Raw genomic sequence first — 22,210 nt, forward strand, 5'->3', positions numbered from 1 at the left:
ATTGTAAGTAAATTGACAATAAATTTGGTAAAATATAAACAAACCTCCAGTAATGAAGTTCACGTTTATAAGCAATAGCAATCAGACCTTCTTCTGCACTAATATCACGTTGCTTCTGCCAAGCACTGCAAGTTATTAATTCATCCACACGGACACCCCAAGCGTCTTGGGTACGTAAATATGGTAAATTTAGCTCACATTCCCAACCAAGATTGTCGATTTCATGTACAATCCTTGAGCCAAAGTTTTCAAGATCTTTACTGATTTCATTCTTTACCTAGTTATAAAATATTAAATGAAAGCGCAAAATAAATACGGTTTAAATTGCAATGCAACAAAAATACAGACCAGTATCTTGTTCTTCGTTGTATGTATTTGAATGGCCTGAGCTTAATGAAGACTTTTATCTATTTAATGAAACTTCCGTAAAAGACGCAGTTGTCAACTTGAAAGAATTTGTTTGAAAGGAGGGAACTTAGTAAAGGCAGAAATTACGTATGAAATCATGAAAATGAAAATAATAGAAACTCGAACTTCAATAACTAAAATCTTTAAATGTTTGTAACGTTGTATTTGCAGCAAATGCATAATTGAAATGTCTTCTTATACCGCATAAAATTACTTCGAGGGCCTCCAGTTTTTCATCTTTGATTTAGGGGAATTAAGTTACCTTCAAACAATTGCATTGGTGATATTACCAGCTATGCACTGGTATCTCCATTTTTGGAGATGTTTACATTTACTGGGTTCTTTTCGGTAGTGCTGCCTTTTTTTAGGTGACTACAATAATAATAAATAATAATTTAATAAATTTTTAGGTGACTGATAAATTTGAAATCAAATTTACACAGCCTTTAAAAATGTCAAAAAAAAAAAAGTATTTTACAGTATTATAATTGTTAATGAATTTATCACTCTACATTCAGCAAAGAAAATACACAAGAGTTAACTGCAGGAAAGAAAACATTATAGTAGAATATGAAATTATATGTTGTAAGCTACAGTAAAAGATACATAACACTATCAAACTAATAAAAATAGTTTATATATTTTTTATATATATACTTACTAACATAAGCAAAATATATTTTCTAAAACACTAAAAAAAGAAAATTGAAAAAGGGCATGAAAAATAATTTACCTCAGAAGGTACATGATAATCCAAAAATCGTCGTAATGGCAAATCTGAAAGAAAAGGGTTATCTAGCTTTGGTTTCTGCTGATAAAATTCTCCCTGCTTTGCTTGGCTAAAAGGAATCCAGTTTGGTTTAACATTTTCATTTATCTTCACATTTTTATTTGCTTCCGATAACGAACTGCACACACGTTGATTTAAGCAATTACACGTAGAAAAAGTCTCATCGCATGGAATTACAATGGGTTTACGTTGACTCAACACTTTGCGTAAGGAATAACGGTACATTTTTTAACTAGAAAACAAGACAAAAATTGAATCAAGACCCAACTATTTTGAGCAGACGACAATCACGAGGCATGCAGCGATAACGATATAAATTATCACACTGCAAAGGTGAAAAATGAGAAGCCCTTCTTACTTCCCGGTTGAAGCTCAGTTTCTAAAGTCTAAACGGCTGTGATACTTTTTCTTACTTTCATTGCGTTGACAACTACACTTTTCCTCACATTAAATGGTGTGCGTTACGTTGATAACTTGATCGAACGGTTAGCGGTTATAACGGTTAGCGCTGCTGGCTCTCGTAGTGTTGGAATCAGGTTCAAACGTGACCTTCGTGAATAGATGGCCTGGTCAGCTTCAAAGTCACGTGATTTGACGTCACGAAAGGAGTCTAAACATTCACCCTTCGCGCTTCTCTGTAGATACTGTAAACGAAGAATTCCTATGTTAGTTTGTGTGCTGTTCATTAACATTGCACTGTGTTTTTTCATTATTCATGTATTTTTTATTACTAAATTTGAGTTAAGTAATTTAAGTAAAGCAGTTATGCTGTTTTGATTAAGTTCACACTGGTAGTTAAGTTTACTTATTTCTTTAGAATTTGTTTATAAATATAGCTATCGACTTCTTTATAGAGCTAAAATGAATAAGTCTACTTTCATGCCTGCACGATGTTGCGTTTCAGTCTGCAAATCGAATTACGTTAAAAACCAGTGGATATATACAGAGATATTCAAGTTTCCAAAAGATACATTAAAACGGGATTTCTAGATAAAAAAAATTCCAAGTGAGCGTTGTAGGTGAGAAATATTTTTGAGAAGATGATATCATTTGGTACGATTATTTATCAAAAGATGAAGGCATTGCTGTTTGAGTTTGTAAAGGACACCCAAAATTATAAACAATGCTTATCCATGCATTTTTTTCTGATTGTCCAAAATACTTATCTGATAATCCGACATCTCCAAGGATGAGCACAGAGGAAAAAAGAGCCAATTCGGATAAACATATTTTTAATCAATTTTTGAAAAGACAAAATTGCATCTTTTGAGGATTTTTCTTCTTCATTATGGAATTAGCTAAACATTTCAGATGATTCAGATTTAATTTGACATAAAATGTGCTGATGGAAATTGTATTTTATTGCTCAGTTTTGATCTACAGCCTAAAGTTGGGAAATGTATCTAATTATCACTTCATATGAATACAGCAGTGTCTCTTGGACAAGAAGCTGTTGAAATGGGAGTATGTAAAATATATCAAATGGAAGTACTAAACTTACATTATGGACTGAATTTGAAAACATTTATAGCTATGCCAAAAGCATAGTAATTAAAAACATTAAAATCGAACTATGACTTACCACTATATAACTAGGAAGCATACGTTGAATAAAAATCATTTGAGAATCTTACTTGAGGAATAGAACATTTTATTTTGGAAAAAATTAAGATGTGTAATGAAAGCAAAATGGCTGGAAGGTGCTGGTATTTGCTTATTCGTTATTACATTATCCCACCAGCCACAGAGCGGTAAAATCGCTGAACACTGGTAGTTCCGACCTGGGTTTGAATCCTGGCGAAGGGGCTGGCTGCAAGGGCATTTTCGTGATTTTTCCCATGTATAACGTGTATATGAGCCAGTTTGCCTTAGAAAGTCCTCCGCGAAGGCATACCTCAGGCAAATATTCTAGTGTGTTTTGCTATAATAAACTAAATCAAGTCAAATCAAATCGTTATACATTAAGTAAGCTGCTTTTTATAGTTGCCTATGACAGTCAACTAATCTGCTTTCCATGCACTGACCATTTCTGAAAAATCCTAGGCCTGTTAAAGCTTGATGTATCAACGAACAATGAAGCTAATTACAAGTATGTAAAAGGTAAAGTTAAAAATTTACTGGGGCATTAGCAATTCGTGAATTTATATATTGATGAGGTTCGAGTGAAAAAAGGTTACATAGAAAGGTTAAAAAAATAATAATAATAATTGTCTTTCCTAAGAATCTTGAAAGTATTGAAGCATCATCTGTTCAGTCTTTTATGATTTCTTCTTTATTATCAGATTATAAAGATATCATTACATTAGTAATAATTCGCTTGCTGTAATGCAGCACAAAATTACGCTTTATTTAATTTATGTTGGCAAATTCCGAAGGGATTTAAGGAAATTTTAATTTTTCTGCGACTTTTGATCTCCATTTCTTTTTGTTAGATAATTACTGAAAGGAATAAAAAATACATTTGCATACTTTTTAAAAGCTTTGAAGTATTTATAGTTTTAAACCATTGGATATATTACTGATCGTTCATTCAAGTTATTCTTAAAATTAAAAACAGCAATAATTATTAATAAATAATTATATTGTGATAAGGTAATAAAAATCGTTTTTATGTCTTTTTATTGGTTAAATAGTGTTTATATTTTGTCGGTTAATTATTTATACTTTGGAATCTTTTCATTCCATTTTCCTTCACATCTGCGAAAATAAACCTGCAAAATTTGTGATCAGTGAAATCAACAGTAAATTTTGTAAATATATTTTTCGGAGTGTTTATTAAAGAATTTTATTTTAGTATTTAGTGGAAGAAAGAACAATCAAACTATAAAGATTTATTCATGTTAATAAATAGCAATCTTTATTTATTTCAAAACTTTGTTTTTCAGGAAATCTTAAAATGTCATTACTATGCAGTATAAAATAATTGTACAAAATATCGTAAAACATTGGCTAGAAAATTTAATAAATATTTCTTAAAATAATACCTCTGAAGCTATCAATCTTAACTATAAATGTATAAACGACCTTTTATATACGTTTATCCGCAAATCTCTGAAAATTTAATTACTATGCATTATTTAAAACACAAGAATCTACGTAGGTTGTTTTTTTTTTTTTCCAACCTTCGATCGCACAGTATGATGGCCAGGTATGCGGCGGTTGGTGTTGGTGTGCGTAGTAGGCGACTGCGCAGCTCCCCCTCCACACGCTCTGTCAGTGGTGTATTCAACACGCCATTTTCTGTTGAGTTGCAGTCACGTAAACATGGCTGTCGCTATTGATTCTTCCACCAAGTGTGAATTGCGAGCTGTTATTCGTTTCTTGCAGGCAGAAGGGAACAGTGCAGCGGAAATTCATCGAAAAATGAGTCGAGTGTATGTAAACAGCTTTATGAGTGATGGCGTTGTTCGTGAATGGTGTCGAAAATTTAAAGATGGCCGAACTGATGTGCATGACGAAGGGGGTCAAGGACGCAAGTCTGTCGCTACAGATGACGTTGTTCAACGAGTTAACCAAGCGGTTAAGCAAAATCGAAGTTTCATCATAAGTGAATTATCGATGAAATTTCCGGAAGTTTCAAGATCTTCCTTGTACTCTATCGTTACTGAACAGTCGCGCTACAGAAAAGTTTGCGCTCGCTGGGTCCCACAGATGTTGACTGACGACCACAAAACTCGCCGAATGGTTTAAGCGTTTGAGTTTCTTGACCGTTACAATACTGACGGAGAAGAGTTTTTGAAATCCATTGTGACAGGTGATGAGACATGGGTTCAATATGACTCGCCCGAAACGAAACGACAATCATAACTATGGATGCACACAAATTCTCCAAAGAGACCCACAAAATTCAAACGAACCTTTAACAACCGTAAGGTTATGGCAACTGTTTTTGGGACCAAAAAGGTGTGTTGCTTGTGGAGTTTATGCAGCTTGGAACAACAATTAATGCAGATTCATATTGTGAAATTTTGCGACGCTTACGGAGAGCTATTCAAAACAAACGAAGAGGCATGCTGACTTCTGGAATTGTTCTGGTCCTCACAGCGCTCGTGTAACCCAACGGCTCTTTCAGCAATTTCAATGGAACATTTTCGAACATCCACAATATAGTCCCGACCTAGCGCCGAGTGACTTTCATCTGTTCCCTGAACTGAAGCAGTGGCTTGGTGGGAAGCGCTTCCAAAATGACGTGGAGCTGAAAGAAACCGTCACAACTCACTTCCATTCATTGGCGGGGACATTTTATGAAGAGGGTATTGCAAAGCTTGTTCACAGATATGACAAATGCCTCAATCGTCAAGATGATTATGTAGAGAAATAACCTGTATTATACATTACTTTTGGTAATAAAATCTTCTTTGTATATTCACCCGTCTTTTCTTTATAGCTCATCGCAGGTTGAAAAAAAAAAAAATAGCCCTCGTAAACATTTAACGAAACGCGCATATTCAAAGCCGAAGCAAAGTCGCGGAAGACTCAGACGCTTTCCGTGACGTCACTCGTAGCTAACCAGGCCATGTTATATCCAGTTGGCCGTGGTTCAAATCCCGGAAAAAGCTTAGATGTTTGTAAGTGATAAATGTCTGTGAAGTGACTTGAAATACTGGCGGGACTACTACTAAATCTTCTCGAAAGCTTTAGCGTTAAGAAAGGTGTGTGTGTGTGGGGGGGAGATCTTCGGATCCGTCCACTGAAGTGTTGTTGATCAAGGTTGGAGCAAAACTCTTCCCCTTCTCCTGGCCGTAAAGGCGGTTGCCCCATGTCATGCATCCTGGGTAACATTCGCGGTCATAAGACAGCTAAGTGATTGATGGTTTCGGCCTTTTCCGGCGAATGCTTAATTAGCAGTGTGTCCTGTCGTTGGAGCAGAGAAAAAATATTTGCCAGTTTTTAAAATGCTTTACGTTATGATATATTTCTTTATTCTTAGTTTTTAGGACTGATTGTTTTCGATAATAAAAATTGTTTCGTAGAAAAATATCAAATTTTATTATGCATAATCTAGCGAAAATTCCTTCGAGTATTTAAAATTATACTTTTTTTAATCGTATCATTAAATTTGATAGCTAACAACGTTTTATGTAATTATGAAGTCTATCAGGACTGATAAAAACAGACACTAAAGACGAGTAATTCGACTCGGTGTTAAATACTACCGAACAGGCTGTCTGCATGCGTATTTTTGCGATTTTCCTCATGCATAACGTAAATACAATCAGTTTCTCTTAGAAAGTGCTCCGCAAAGGCATCATTCCGCTTAGAAAAGTAACTCTGGAGAGTTTTGCGATATTCAGTTAAATTTTAAAAGTACTGAGTAATAAAAGTAACTGTAATTATATTTCACAATATTTAAAGTGCAAGTCTTCCCTGCTAGACCTCTTACCATTAATTGGCCGAAATGTTTCCTTCTTTAGATGCACCTGTTTGGTTTGCATTCCAAGGACAGACTTGGTGGATATGGAAGCGTAAAATTATTAAACATTTCCGATGATTGGACTTTTGGCCGAAAAGCTAACTAAAAGTGGATGGCTGTCCCATTAAAAGAGTTGCAAGTCTTAAAACATATTAAATCTCTTTTTCTTTAACTTTTCCTTTTTTCTTTCCCTCTCAACTTGCTTGCATACTGTATGGAATTTAGAACTGCTAAGTTATTATAGCATTAAAGAATTAAAATAAAACCTGCTATAATTTGAAACAAATTTAAAAAAAACATTAATTTTACCGCGAACGATTTTTTGATTTAAAAGATACCTTAGAAAAGCTGAAAAGCTTCTTACATTTCAAAACACGTTTTAGTGTGAGCTTTCGTGAGTAGAAAAGAAATAACAAATAGTTTTTAATCTTAATAACACACACAAAACAGTTAATCTTTTATCAAATAAAATTAGATTACCCTAAAGTTCCTTTCTAAATTAATTAACGAAAACGTGTGAGAATATTTCATTCGATCTTAAAATATTCTGAGCACATGAAAAGTAATGATATGTAAATACTTCGTTTAAAAGACGGAATGTAGTGTGAAAAGTAACATCTCTCATTTTTAATACTGTAAAATATTGTATAAAAAGAAAATGCATGCATTTGCGCTTATGTTTATGATGGAATTAATTTATAAGTCTCCATACTAATTTCAACGTATATTGCTCAATCACAAAACACTAACTAAAGAAAATTAACTTGAACGTATATTGCTCAGTGATAAAAGACTTGGCTATCAAGGGGTATATATGGCTAGATACAAGCCAGAGTACAGTAGAAACTCTCTTTGGGTCTCTCCTATCCTTCCTTCTCCTATGAGATTTCCAGGCCGAGCAGTAAAGTCGCTAAACACTGGTAGTTCGGCCCGAGGTTTGAATCCCGCGAACGGGCTGGCTGCGCGGGCGTTTTCGTGGGTTTTCTCCATGTCTAACGTGTATAGGAGCCAGTTTCCCTTGGAAAATCCTCCACCGAGGCATCCCTTCCTTTAGGCAGGTTACCTCGAGTCTTTACAGTAATCACATAAGCCATACAAAATATAGGATTTCCCCCGGGCATTAAAAATAATAAAGACATTGTTAATATAAAAATAATAAAACACGTTTTTAAAAATATAGGTTTCCCGTTATTTAGAAAAAGCGGTGTAGTGACACATACTGTAAGCCGATATGGCATAAAAGAAGAAATGAATACTGTGCTTTAATACAAGCTAACTTGATAACACATACAAAGATAGAAGGAACTTTTCACAGCTTTTCCTCTTGATCTTCAAGTTATCCCATATGCTCCAAACTACCCGCGGATGTCCAATTTCCTCAATTCGCTGCTCATTTGACGACTGCTTGACAAACTCGATGTATTTAATTAACAATATTTTTATGCAAAGCTATAATTGAACATGATAGTTATTTGTAGGGAAAATAAACTGCATGCATGTCATTTTCCTACTTTATTGGGTTGATTGTTTTCCTGTATAAATTTTCACTTAATTAAAAGTAAAACACATAAATTTAATAAAATTGGAAGTAAGTTACTTACTTGTAATTTGCAACTGGGGGGTTTCATGAAGACTGAAGCAGAGAAAAACTTCAAATTTTATTTTGTGAAGCCACTATAAGGTATATTTAAATGTTATAACAGTTATTTTAAGTTAATGCATCCTTCCTATCTTATCTAGCTTCAACTTGCAATTCCCTACCAGAATTAGTTTTCAGAATCCCGTTAAATGCAAATGAGAAGGAGAATAGTATTTAAGTCAAGTTCCACTAACTTCGTGAGAGAGAGTTAGGATTCCCGAGTAGCGCGCGTTTGCCTTTGGGCTACGTCTCTCTAAGCTGTTTTTACGCTCGGCCATATTATGTGCCTTTTCATAGTTCGCTGGCTAATGAATAGGACAACTTGTTTAGAATTGTGTTAACTTCCGCTAAATCTCTTTAGTTAGTCATTAGTTGGTTCTTATTTCTTACATTTTAAGCCCAAGTGGAGGTTTTGCTGTACGCTCTAAGAAAGGGGCCGACTTAGTTTCAGTGAATAAAGGGTAATTAACCTTTCTTGAGTTTTACGTTTTCTGTTCTTGGACTTAAGCGATTATTCGCTTAGCAGTTCACTAAGTTCCTCGACACGTAATTTAACAGAATAAAAGTGAGGAACTCTATATTGAGCCCGAAGCATTTTAACGAACCATGTCGTTAGAAAGTGGGAAATTTACGCTGTCCCCCTCCTACCTTTCAAATCTCCGAGTCACCAGTAAACCCTGTGGAGAAATTTGGTTTCATAGTAGAAACCATGCAAGCAGCTATGAAGCCAGCCGCGACGTTTGATGGCAAAGTTTCAGTGATGACCTCTCTGGAACAGCTGGAGTTGCGTTTTACATTACATCCCATAAAGAAGATCTACACTACATCGCAGAAGATCACAATAGCAACGGCCAATTAATTAAATGGATAAATGTGTTCAGTCTCTCCATATTCACACTCATGACTCATTTTATAATTAACAACTATATTCCATTTCATACACTGATATGTAGCTATATTATCACCCAATTCTTCTGAATTTTCCGCTTTTATATGATCAAGAAAGACATCTAAGTCTTGACCTTCTCTGCATTAGAGAAAATCGACTCAGCTGAGAACAAACATATCTTTGACATTTGTCATTTTAGCATGAATAAATTCATTGTTAAGTTCACCGTTCCTTCGTTTTTCCAAAATTCGCGTCAGGCCGTGCTCCACTCGAATGTGCTGTAAAAGATCACTTTTTCTTTTAACACTTGAGAAATTTGGGCACAAAGTCTAACATGAGAAGTTTCATGTTGTTTCAAATGAATATTGCTGGTGAAGCTATTTGAGTAGCTAGCACATTTAAAGACAACTTCGTATGTTATCCTGTCTTCCTTAAATCCGTTTGACTTGTAAAAACTTCCAAACATTTATTACGACTTTTAAGATGGGACTTTCCAGATGATAAAATACATTAAATATTCTAGGGCATAAACTATATTTGAAAGTATTTTCATGAGATTTGAGATGTCTGTTCTTATCACTTGTTTTAGGGAAAACTTGTAAACATTCGCACAAGTTAAATTTCGGAGACGAATCTCTTCTTGAACTCTTAAATTGTCAATGCAAAGGAATCACTTGGAACACATACTGCAATGAAGTAGTGCTTTTCAGTATGAATTTTTATATGTCTAATTCAAAGCGCTATGTCGAACGAATGACATTGCACGTCCCACACAAGGAAAGAGTTTTCTGAGTGCAACAACATTGGAATTGTACAAAAACTTCAGAGCGAGAGATATAGGCAATTTCGTTCCTGACAGGATTTTGCGATATTTAGAGATCACTCACCAACTTGGAGTTTTCCTGAAAGATTTACGAAAACGCGTTTTGGTACCCCTACAAACGATTTTTTCAGAAGTTTCCAGAACCCCTGCTACGGAGTATAAATAAGGGTCGGAGAATTAGGGGGAGTTCAGTTGCGAACCAATTGGGAAATTTAGGGCTTACCTGAATCAGGAGTTGGATTTTACCCTGAGAATTATTTGAGAAATTTTACGGTTTACTTCGTGTGCCAAAGAGGAATTGCTTAATATATTCGTTCTCCTTGAGTTATTTCCAGCTGTTATTGCTATGCGTATGTTACTTTTTATTGCTGCTTATATTATGTGTTTATTTTCAGAACAAATTATTCATTTCTTCTTGCTTATCTGGAATTATTATTTAAAGAAACATAAACGATTCCGTAGCTCGTAGAAATGGTGGAAAAAATGATGCCATAATTATGGTTCCCTTTGAATGCCATTAACGAGGAAGATGGAAGACCAACTGAAAATCATTATGGACATTATGCTGTGAGTCGGGAAGAAACAGCAGATAATGTCGCTAAAGTCACATAAGTAGCTAAAGCTGCAGCAGTGAATGTAGTACGTATGTATGGGACATACGTCAGTGCTATTAACAAGAAAGTAGCCGCTGTAGAAGAAAAATTAGAAAGAAAGATGAAGTCTTTAAATCAAGAAATCGCCAACGTCACTGGAGAAATCTCTGCTGTGACCGAAAGACTGGAGAAAGAGATTCTCAGACTAGAACAGAAGAATCAACTTCACCTGTAAACAACGTACCATCTCAGCCGGCTTTGAACCTTCCTAATGCTCCTGCTTTGAATAACATTCTGGTTAAATTATCTCGTTCCGCAATTAAGCTCTCGCTAAATGAGGGGAAGTCATCATGGATCGTATACAAAGCACAGTTTCAGATGATTTCTTAGTCAAATCAATGGGGCCCTGTCACCAAAGCATTAAACCTAGCAGCTGCCTTCCTCTTTGCGAGGGAAGCCAACTGACGGCTTACAGACACTTCCAGCTGTAAAAAGATTTAGATGTCGACGTTTTAGTTAACGCGCTAGGATTGTGGTTTGGACAAACATTTCTCAAGGATTACAAACGACTGCATCTTAGGACTCGACAGCAGAAATCAGAAAAGACCGTTCAAGAACTAGCAACTGACACCGAGAAGTTGACGCTGCTAGCATTTTTGTATTGTGGCTGAGAAGTTAAAAACACATTCAGTTTCCAGTACTTTTTTTATACTATCAGAGATTCTGAACTACAGCAAGCACTTCGAGCAACAGACAAAGAATATCATCTATGCCATGTAAGCAGAGATTGCCCAGACCAGCAGAAGAGACATTCGTCCTGTAAGGAGTGTTAACAACGTAGGAGACACAATGCTGAAAGCGATGGCGAAATTGACGAAAATAGTGGATCCATTTCATCTTGGATGAAAACATGTAAGACGAAGTTGGGTAATGATAACAGTAAGATAAAATACTGGACTTGTAATAGAGAAGGACAAAAGAGTGTCGCACAGCTTCAGTTCAAAAGATGAAAAATATGCCGAAATAATAGCAAAGAAACTAAGTTCTTTAAATATCTTCTTTTCACCGCAGATATCAAAGACTGTGCATGGAAGGAAAAATCAATGGTGTTTCTTCCCCCATGGTAGTAGACATTGAATCAAACGTAACCATTCTGCAAGCTAATTTTATCTGGCCTTCCGAAGGCACCTTCTGTATAAGCCTCAGTCCTTAAATCCAAAACTGTGAATGGAGAGCAAATGCCTGTGCGTGGAAAAACGGTTGGGCTATACAGGGTGTTTCATAGATCATGGGACAAACTTGGAGGGGTTGTGGTACTAAAACATGCCTTTTTTATAGGAATGTAGAGTCTAAAGTGACAGGTTAAGGCAGGAACGCAAAAAAAAAAAACGACACGAGAGGAAAATGAGTTTATGTACAAAATCAACGCAAAGTGCTTCTTTGCAGCAATACAGTATTCACAATAAATGTTCAAAATTGCGACCACCAGCAGTAATACATGCTTGGTAACGTCGCAGAAGGGATTGACTAACATTTTGGAAAACGGCAGGCATTTCGTGCACGCTTGCAGCTGCAATGGATAGTCTTGCAACGAGGTCCTCCAGTGAGCCAACGGGAATCTCGTAAATGATGCTCTTCAGATGGCCCCATAAAAAATCCAAGCTGGATAAATCTGGCGAACGGGGTGGCTATCGAACGGGTCCACCACGGCCAATCCATCGGCCCGGGAATGTTCCATCCAAGTAATTGCGGAACCACACATGGTTATGGGCTGGTGCACCATCATGCTAGAACCACATGCGATCACGAACGACAGCCGGAACATCCTGCAGCAATTTCGTTAGCACCTCTTGCAGCAAAAATATGATAACATAAGCCGTTTGTACGTGCAGGTAAGAGGTATGGGCCTATGAAGTAGTCGCTAACAATACCCGCCCACACATTCACGGAGAAGCGGGTTTGGAATGCATGTGGACGTGTGCCGTGTGGATTATGAGTTACTCAGACGTGCATGTTGTGGCTATTGAAGATGCCGTCCTGTGAGAAAGTTGCCTCGTCTGTGAATAGCCTATCCGATGGGAAACGCGCCTGCGCCGCACACTGCTGCTAGAACCAATGACAGAAATGAACTCGAAGAAGGTAATCTGTCTCTTGCAAGGCTTGGACTCTCTGCAAATGGTATGGGTGCAAACCATTTTCATGCAATACTGTCCAAACGATGGAATGCATGCAGCGGGAAAAAGTGAGTGTTCGGTGTGTAGCACTGATTGTGTCACAGTTTGTTATTACGTTTTAAATAAAGGCTAATTTTCTGCTCCGGTGTTTACATTTGATTTAAACCACTGGTATTATATGAAAATTAATGTTTACGATGTTTTTATCCAAAGCATATATATAATGAAGTTTTTGATTAATTTCTTGGGATGATTTATTTTGTTGACTTTATTGCGCATTGCTGCCCAAAGATTGAGCTATGTTATAAAATAAAACAGTAAAATAATTGATCCACCTTTTTATGTAATCTTTATTTAATATTATTTATTTATTATTTAATGTCGTTTAATTTTATCGCAAACCTCAAAGTGACAGTTTTACAACTTTAAAATTTTAAGTTTAGCTCAGAAACTTTAAGCTTTGATTTATTCTTTACATTTAGTTCCCAGGCATTTCATACCGTCGCGAATTTCATGTGATCGCTAATTCGATTCGTTAGGGAATTGGGGCTTTAGTTATTTAAAGAAACATGAACTATCCTATAGCGCTCCACAGTATATAATGAAGTTTTCTTCTTTTAAAATCGGGAATATAGTAAGCAGACTGAAAGGTTAGGATCATGTTGAATACTGAAAAACCTGAAGTTTATAGAAGAGATCTTGACTGAATATATGGCAATGAAAGATGCAACAAACTGAAGCTGAGAGAGAAAATATCGTCATTTTTACGAACGATATGAAAGTATCGCCGGGTTACTACGGCTATAATTTCTCTATCTGGCTTACCTCAGTATCAAACACCGAGGTCTGTTGTTGTTCTGGCGAAAAGTTTGAGTAAATTCTTGAGTATATTCAACAGCTCAGTCGGACGCTTGCTTTCCCAAATGTACAGTTCTTTGAAGGTACCCAAAACATCCTGTATATCTGCTCTGAGCCTGCTTGAACATTTGCATTTAGTAGTATAATTTTTTTCTGTAATTATTAAATTAGACAGCGAGCTTTAGGTTAAATTTTTATCTCACTGATACAAACTTATGATGTTTTTGCTTAATCGATAATCCTTTTTGGATTTCTTTACTAATACAAGTCTTTCGTAAAAACAAAGTGGCGCAAAGCGGGGATACTTGTATATGTTGCAATAAATTTGGAAATTTACTTATTTAGATACTGTTAGAGTATGTCTCACAGGTGAATCTATATACGTCTAAGGAATACATCATGCCATAGGATTATATCTGTTTATCTTAACCAATAGACTGTTAAAGTTAATTTTGAAAAATTGTTACTTTATTTATTTTAGGATCAAAAGGTCAAGAAATACATGTTATTGGCATAAATCTATATTCTAAAATAAATTATAATGATATATTGTCTGTTCATCCACATAAGTTTCGAATCGCTGCAAATGGCATCGTTAAAAAGAAGATAGTCGTCTGTTATTCACGCAGGTATAAAGCATTTGTTCCTTTTCTATTATTAAATAAGGAAGAATCTTTGTATATCTGTGATATGGCAGTTTTTGTGGAAGATGAAATATTTACTCTTTAGTCATGGCCGAGAAGACTATTGCTTAGATAACGACGTGCGAAAATCATGATTAGTATACTTTGATGGTTAAAACATCATTTTAATTTTGACGGGAACAATTATTCAGAAATGCATTTTTGCTTAAATTGATACTAAACTAGGGATGCTAAACGCGCTCCGAAATTTACATATGTGCAGTTTGCATTTCTGATAATAATAAAGAAAGAAGGAAAAGCGAGAGTCGTGGTTTATTCAAGCACCACAGCGCATTCTCGCATCAAGCGAGAAAAAGTAATGCGTCAATCAATCAGTATCTTTTATGTCTGGCTGCCTCTATTTTCAACGCGACGTTGCCGGCTCAAGGACAAGTATGCCACATGGGCGCTTAACATGGAGATGTCTGGACTGGGTAACTGGGTAAATGGAAAGCTTTTGGGTCGGAAATGGAATGGAGGTCGGAAATGGAAAGCTTAAGCTTTCCATTTCCGACGTCACAAGGCAAAAGCTAGAAGATGGAAAAATGACCAGGAGAGACAATGACAAGGTGATAGAAATCTGGTGTGCTGTGTTATCATGAGAAGTGGGTAGTTAACCAGTTTGCCGTTAGGAAAATCTCAAACATTTCCTGCCATTTTTCGCATCCAAAGGTAAACTTTTTGTGATTAAAACTGGGCTCAGAGTATTTCTTTCCCCCTTTCACAACCTGTGAAAGCCTATTTAGAAGTTCTGTTCAAATCAGATTGAACAGCGTACCTGTCACACTGAAGGATGGTGAATAACGACCCCCTAAGGGGCAACATAAAACACAAAGACTGGTGTAGTCCTTAGAGCAGATATTTTTCCCTTTGCACTCAACCCCACTTCCACTTCCTGCACCCAACCCCAAATCTATTGCAATCTATTACAATGTAAATGTAATTTTTAATTGTCCAGAAAAAGCTTTATATAAAGTAAAAATAAGGGCATTAGCTAGTATTTGAAATGTTCTTGAATTTTGTTTTATTATTTTGATGGCCTGTAACAAAAGAGAAGATTTGAATCGTTAAGAATTGAAAAGATAGCATTCAAATCCCTTTGTTCGTTAATAGAAAGGGAGAAAGCTGTTGTGGATCTCATAAGATATGTTGAGGGGGTAGCTATTCGAAGAAAGTGTCCCCATCCTTTACTTTCCTGAAACAGCCCCGCTGTCATCCTAATGCGACACCGCTGAGAAGATAAGTAACCCATCAATCACCCCTTTTGATTTTCGACTCATTCTGTGGGGGTTGGAAAAAGGTCGCTGCGTCGTATGTGTCTCGGGGGTTACGGTTCAGCCTAAATTTCACCCCGACGAGAGTCTGCCGACGCTAACGGATGACGATGCCTTTCCTGTGAACGTATCTCTCTCGGGGCAAACGGTGAACTGGTTAACAAAATACATAATACAATTAAATACAAAAAACAATTTTACTTAAGGTACATTTACAATAAATCATAAATACATGATAAAACATATGAAAGAATATATACAGTAATTACAGGGAAAATTCAATTGATACGCTGCATATTAGGTCTGAAAATTTGAGTCGCGGGGGAGGTAAGCCGCGAGTTGTCGGAGTATACAGTCCTCAACTAGTATAACGTAATCGAATACGTTAAAGAGCTTGAGGTGCTGGCAGTTTAATGCTTTTCTACCGTTTCTAGCTTCAGATCTCTGTGCAACGTATTATTTGAGAAGTAGAAATGAGTAGTAATTATTATCCTCATATAGTTGTTTCACAGAACCTGCAGTTTGCTCAGATCTCTATTTATGACTGCCGCCCGGGCTAGGGTGGCGTACGAAAATAATTGGACAAATGATTGCAGTATAAATATGACTCTTCCTAAGCAGATTTAATTTGGATGATTTGGCAATTAATGGTGAAAGATGTGTGCTTGCAGCTAGCGTCTTACTTCTTTACTTTATTAATATGGTCTGACCAAGTAAATTTACTGTTTAGAACGACCCCATAAATAAATAGTTTTACTTACCACCGGGACTTCCACGTCGAAGATTTTTAATTTATTCTGTAGTGGCTTTTTTTTTTCTTAATGGCTTTTTTCGATTAGTTGTGATTAGTTGTGATTTCTGCGCGTTAATGGCAATGCGCCACTTCATGTACCAGTGCTCTATTGCAGGTATAGCATTCTGTAATTTGCGGATAACGTTGTCGGCATTTAATGATTTGACTGCTAATGCCGTATCATCGGCGTAGTATCCCAGAGAAGAATTTAAATCAGTATAAATTTTCGAAAAGTCTCCAACATGGAATAAGTATAAAACTGGCCCAAGAACTGACCCTTGGGCTACTCCAGCATTTAGCATTTTGAGGTTGGACTTGTCGCTCCGAAATGTGACCAAAAAATTTATGAATGAATAAATTATCAAAATCAAGTCATGGTTAAAGTCCAATGAGATGAGCTTGAATATAAGCCCATCATGCCAGACGCGTTCGAAAGCTTTCTCCACTTCCAGCATGAGTAAGGCAACGCCTTGATTGTTGTGCAGTGCTGCTCCAACGAATTCTGTTAGTCTGACTAATTGATTAGCGGCAGTGAGTTTCTTCCTAAATCCGAATTGTTCGGGATGCAGTTTCTCCATGTAGGGCTCCATTCTTTGGAGAATTACTCTTTCAAATAGCTTTCCGAATCCAGGGAGGAGGCTTATTGGTCTAACAGCCCTGCGGTTTAGTGATATCTTTTCCCGGTTTGGATAATAAGACAACTTTTGCAGTTTACCACCTGATGGAAAAGTAATTATTTTCTAAACATGCATTCAGAACGCTAGTGAATTTTGTTATAATTTTAAGTGGTAAGTTCTTGAGTGCAACATTTGTGACTTCATTGAAACCCGGGGCTTTCCTGTTTTTCATTATTCGAATAATTTTCTATATTTCTCTTGATGTAGTATTCTGTCTTGTTTTTAGCTCCAGGATCGATAATCAATTCTTTAATAAAATATCTGACATCATATGAAAAGGTGAGTTCACATGGGTCTAAGTTCATCATGAACTGATTTTCAAGGTTTGCAGCCATAACTGCAACTTTGTTGGTGAGAGCAATATTATTGTTTCCGTAGATGGGTTTATTACATTGCTGCTTTCTTTTAAGATTTTTAGTAAAAGTGCAGAAAGTATTATCATGTTCATTAAAGCTGGAAAACTTCTCGTTACATTTTTCTACTCTGTACGTATTAATACAGCTATTGATTTCTCTCCTAAATTTATTCATGTTTCTTTTAATATTGGGATCCCATGAAATGTTAAATCTCATGTGAAGTTTATTTCTCTGTTTGATTTTTTTCTCTAATAAAAAGAGGAAATCTGTCTGTGTTCTGATCCCAAAGACTTTTTGTGGTGGCAAAGTTGTAAGCACTGAGTATGCTGTTAGTTAAATTATCAATTGCATAGTCAATATCATTAATAGATTTCAAGTTTTTAAGTAGAATATCATTGTAGGCACTCTATTTTGTACACTTTTTGTACGCTACTTTTATTCGTACCTAATGTTGCAATTATAGGTAAATGATCTGAAGTCATCTCGACTTTCACCTCAAAATACATTGGAATTGAAGTGGTTGTGAGAAATACGTCAAGTATGTCTCCTCTTCTGGAGTTATCTGGAATATATACATGTATTATATGGGTACATAAAAATAAATGGGATAGTTGTTTAAAAATTCTAAGAGAATTTCACCATTGTGATTTGTCCTCCGACATCCCCATTCAGTATTCTTAGCGTTTAGGTCACCAGCCAATATAATATACTTGTTATTTGGAAGAAAGTCAGTCAAAATAGTTTCATCTAGAATATTGTTTGGCAGGTTATACACTGCTACAAAATAAACGACTCCATAAAGGGGGAGCAAAACAGATACAGTTACAGACTCGTGACCATTTCTCGGATCCTCTTTTATTAGGCAGGATTGCAAGGAGTTCTTCACGAAAATTGCGACCCTCCTACCTCTGTGACTCAATCTGTTGCAGCGATAACTTCTCCAGCTTGCGATTTTAATATTGATGCTCGGACTCGCAAACGTCTTTGTTATAAGTGGACTATCAATATCGTACACTAGTAAAAGGTTTTGTAGTTCCTGAATTTTGTTATGCATGCTGTATGCATTCTACGCCATAATCTGTATTGGAGCCCTATTAGTTGTGTTTGGATTCACTATCATTATTATTTTGTGGCGTGATTTTTGATTCGTTTTATGTAGTTCTCTAACCTGTTGTGTGAGCTGGAGAAAACCAGCACTCTTAATGACTGTAACCAATTCAGCCAAATCTAAGAAAGCCTTTTTCTCCCCGTTTGCAGTTTCGGAATAAATTTCGGACGATAGCGTTTGGACGTATGATTTTCTTTCGATTATTCTGTTTGAAAATGTTTTTGGTTTTCCTTGTTATTCATGCCTGGGCAGCCATTTATGTAGTGGTTATTACCGCATTTGATACATTTTGATTCATAATTACAACAGGCTTGCGTGTGGTTAAAACCTTGATATCGAAAGCCCTGTATCGGACCTTGTCGACCTTTATATTGGATAATTTTAACTACAAGATCACACAAGTATTTTTCGTGATATATTTGCTTCGATGCCTCTGTTTTGGGTATTTTTCAGCACTAGTATTGCTTTATTCTTTGAGAGCTTTTACAATGTCTAATGAGGTTAACAAAAATGCACAGAAATTACTTTCAATATCAGAAAGTTCACCTTTGTTTTCTCTAACTTGCTCGAATTCATAAATTTTCGCATTATAAATTTCTACGAGCCTCTCCATGGTTAAGCATTAACGAGAGAAAATCCAGCGCCCAAAAGTGGAGTCCTGCACCCCGGAATGGAGCCCTGGCTAGTAAAGCTGCTATCACATACGATATTTGTCGCCGAAGCATAATGTTAGAGGGAACAATCCTGGGAAGTGAGCTTCCGCGAAATCGGGTTACCATCTTCAACAGGATGAAAGACGAACAAGAATCAGTTATCGCTCAGATTGGCGAAAGTGACGTTTCCTTTCATGTGACGATTGCTTTTCCGTGTTGTATTTTGTGTCGCTCACACTCTTTTCATTTTAAACTTTATTGTTAGTTATTAAAAATAATAGAAAGGCAATGGCTATTAAGTAAATCACTTTTATCTCGACTCTGGCGATTCTAAAAGCTAAAGAGAAAAAAACGTGCAAAGAGAAGTGCTATTCTTTCCAATGATCTGTTGTATATATTCGATTTTATTATTGTAAATAGTTATTTTTGTATCCATATTATTTATTTAATAACTTTTATGCACATGATATAATGCCATTTACTGATATTTGTTTTTTGATGAATGAAAAAATTTTATTTTATCCCCAAAGTGTTAACTATTTCATAAAGCCTACTTGGTAAATTTTTTTGTTTAAATTCCGAAGTATAGTTACAAATGCAAAGGTTGTGTGGAGGTGGGTGAATTTTAACGACTAGTCTAATGCACAAAATGCATTTCAATTATTTTTCAACTGTGTATTCCATATCCATGATAATGTGCAAAGAACTGAGGACTACAGTTGCTGACAATTAAATAAGCGTTATATGAATTAGAAGTAACTTCAAATAAACTTTTTGGCAATATGTATATATATATATATATATATATAGATAGATACACACACATCTAATAAGTCATATATTTACCTACAGATACCGATAGAGATGCGATGGTTTAGAATTTGTTTATGTATGTTTATTAGTATTAATGCAATGAATAAGAGTTTTATTTATGAATATATATACAAACGTTTTTCATCATTCATAATAATAAATTCATAAATTTCCAATGTTTCAATATGTAGCATTTATAATAAAAATATAGTTCTTAATGTGTTTATAATCTAAAAAGCCTTTCATTAATAACATGAAAATAATAGCATACAAATTTAATGTGTGTCCTCATTATTAAATAATCTATATTTTAATAAATATACATAATCGCTTATTATGCAATTTCAATTGAAAAGTAATAAAAGTAATTACTTTAGCAGAAATAGCTAATTACTTTAGCAGAAAAATAAAGTCGCGCATATACAAACTTATTTAAAAAAATTGTTCCCCTTAATAAAAAAAAAATTATATTATATAACAATAACATTCTTTTCACACGATCAGCCGAAATACGACAAATTTGGCGAACTTTTTGCGACGAATAATTTGTAAACCAATCATCAGAAATAGCACGTCATAAAATATTGTGTACTCTGAAATTTCCCCGATTATAAGTTTAATGAATATATAAACATTTAAAAATGACTTAGACAGACTACAACAAAACAGCAATATACATACGGCCTTTTCCGTATTTCTTTAATTAAATCAGCATCTATTTCCACCGTCCATGATTTCATAGAGCCATCTCCATATTGAAAATTACCCGTGATCCTTCAGAAGCAGAACTTTCGTCTGATTGGTTGAACGTACTAGGAACACGTCTCCAGACCTTTTCCGGCCTTAAATTCTAAGTACAGGGAGTGAGTTGGAGAAAAGAATAAGGAAATATGATATTAGTTGTAAGCTCTACTAAAGGCGACTCTTAACAAAATGGAATGTTCTTGGATGAAGAAACTAGTTGAATCTATGCCAAACCTCTTGAAAAGCAGAATTTTAGTTATAGGATAGCCAACGAAATATTGAATGCCTTGCTATTTTCATGTTTTCGTTAAAATACAAACGGATTGCTTAAAATGTCCGAATGCTCATGTGAATTCATTTTCAGAACTTTTCGAATTTTTTCTTTCTTTTTTTTCCAACCAAAAATACATTGAAAAACTTATTTCAAAACAAGTATGATTTTAAATAGATGACCAATAATATAAAGTCAAAAGAAATATAAAGTCACTTCGCTTATATTTAGTAACTGGTATTTGCAAATAAATTTGAAAAGCACAGGTTTTCGAAAACAAATGTGAGCCACAGAACGAAAAAACAGAACAACGTTTCTGCTCTCCATCTTGGAATTCTTTAATAAAAACAAAAGGACACTAAATAAATGAAACAGTCGATATTTGAGCTAACTTCAATAATGGCAACGTTTACTATTGTTAAACGATAAGGTAATTTATGCGCCGGAAATTTAAATGATTTATAACCCTTTTCTTCGTTCTAGTGAAGTATAATGAAAACGAGAGTCGTAGCTAGGGTTTTCAGCGCCCAGGGACAACTGAAGATTTCGCGCCCCCTACTGCTAGCCAAGGATGGAAAACATTTAATTCTAAAATATCGTAACATCAGTTTGGCGCCCCTTGGATTCTGCGCCAGGGAACAGATGCCCCCCTCTAGCTACGCCCCTGATGAAAACTAGGTATTATATTGAAGAAATCATACAAGGAGCAGTAGTGGACTAATTTCTATTGCATCTGTAGTTTGTAATCATTGGATTGGAACAATTGGTTAAAGTTCCCGGGCGCTAGCCATTATAGGCAATGGCCATTACTAAAGCCAAAAGCAGTGGTCATTTTATTAGGGAAGTACCTAATAGGTGAGCCACCGCTGCTTCCTATGAAGGAACAGACAACTTACATTCATTTCTCCTCCGCGGTTCGAACCCGGGCATTCGGTCGTAAGGGACATCAGAGTCGCTAATAAAGTAAAAGTAGTGTAATCAAAAAAGCAATATTTGGGGTTTATTATTAAATCGTTAAATATTTTTATGAAATAGTACTAGCTGAACTCATTTATTTTATTTATTTACTCCTTTTTATTTATTTAAGTATTTATTTATTTTATTTTTAATTTTTATATTTTTATTTATTTACTTATTTAATTCTTTATTCTTATTTTTTGTTTTATTTTTGTAATAATTATTTTAGGCGGTTGGCCTCGCAACCGGCTGATTGTTAAAATTGCATGAGAAGCATATTTTAAAGTTCTTCAC

General features: G+C 35.4%; 2 protein-coding genes across 3 annotated transcripts in view; one reads left to right on the forward strand and one right to left on the reverse strand.

Annotated features, from left to right (window-relative positions):
- Positions 1-1,687, reverse strand: part of LOC118200659 (acyl-CoA dehydrogenase family member 11-like) — a 61,410-nt gene extending 59,723 nt beyond the window's left edge. Inside the window, exons 1-2 of one of the 2 annotated variants that reach the window (XM_085807207.1) lie at positions 1,142-1,675; positions 45-277 (exon numbers count right to left, since the gene is read on the reverse strand). In XM_085807207.1, coding sequence (XP_085663333.1) covers positions 45-277; positions 1,142-1,423 — 515 coding nt within the window. In that variant the 5' untranslated portion in view covers positions 1,424-1,675. Of the gene's footprint in view, positions 1-44; positions 278-1,141 lie in introns of both variants that reach the window. The other variant, XM_085807208.1, reaches the window with a different exon arrangement.
- A 2,775-nt stretch (positions 1,688-4,462) lies between these two features.
- Positions 4,463-4,888, forward strand: LOC118200664 (protein GVQW3-like). Its single transcript, XM_035372624.2, has one exon. The coding sequence runs from the start codon at positions 4,463-4,465 to the stop codon at positions 4,886-4,888; it is 426 nt and encodes a 141-aa protein (XP_035228515.2).
- The last annotated feature ends 17,322 nt before the right edge of the window (positions 4,889-22,210 follow it).

This window comes from Stegodyphus dumicola, chromosome X1, assembly GCF_044657685.1.
Source record: "Stegodyphus dumicola isolate Sdum_Otavi_A_Nest chromosome X1, ASM4465768v1".
NCBI classification, from domain to species: Eukaryota; Metazoa; Arthropoda; class Arachnida; order Araneae; family Eresidae; genus Stegodyphus; species Stegodyphus dumicola.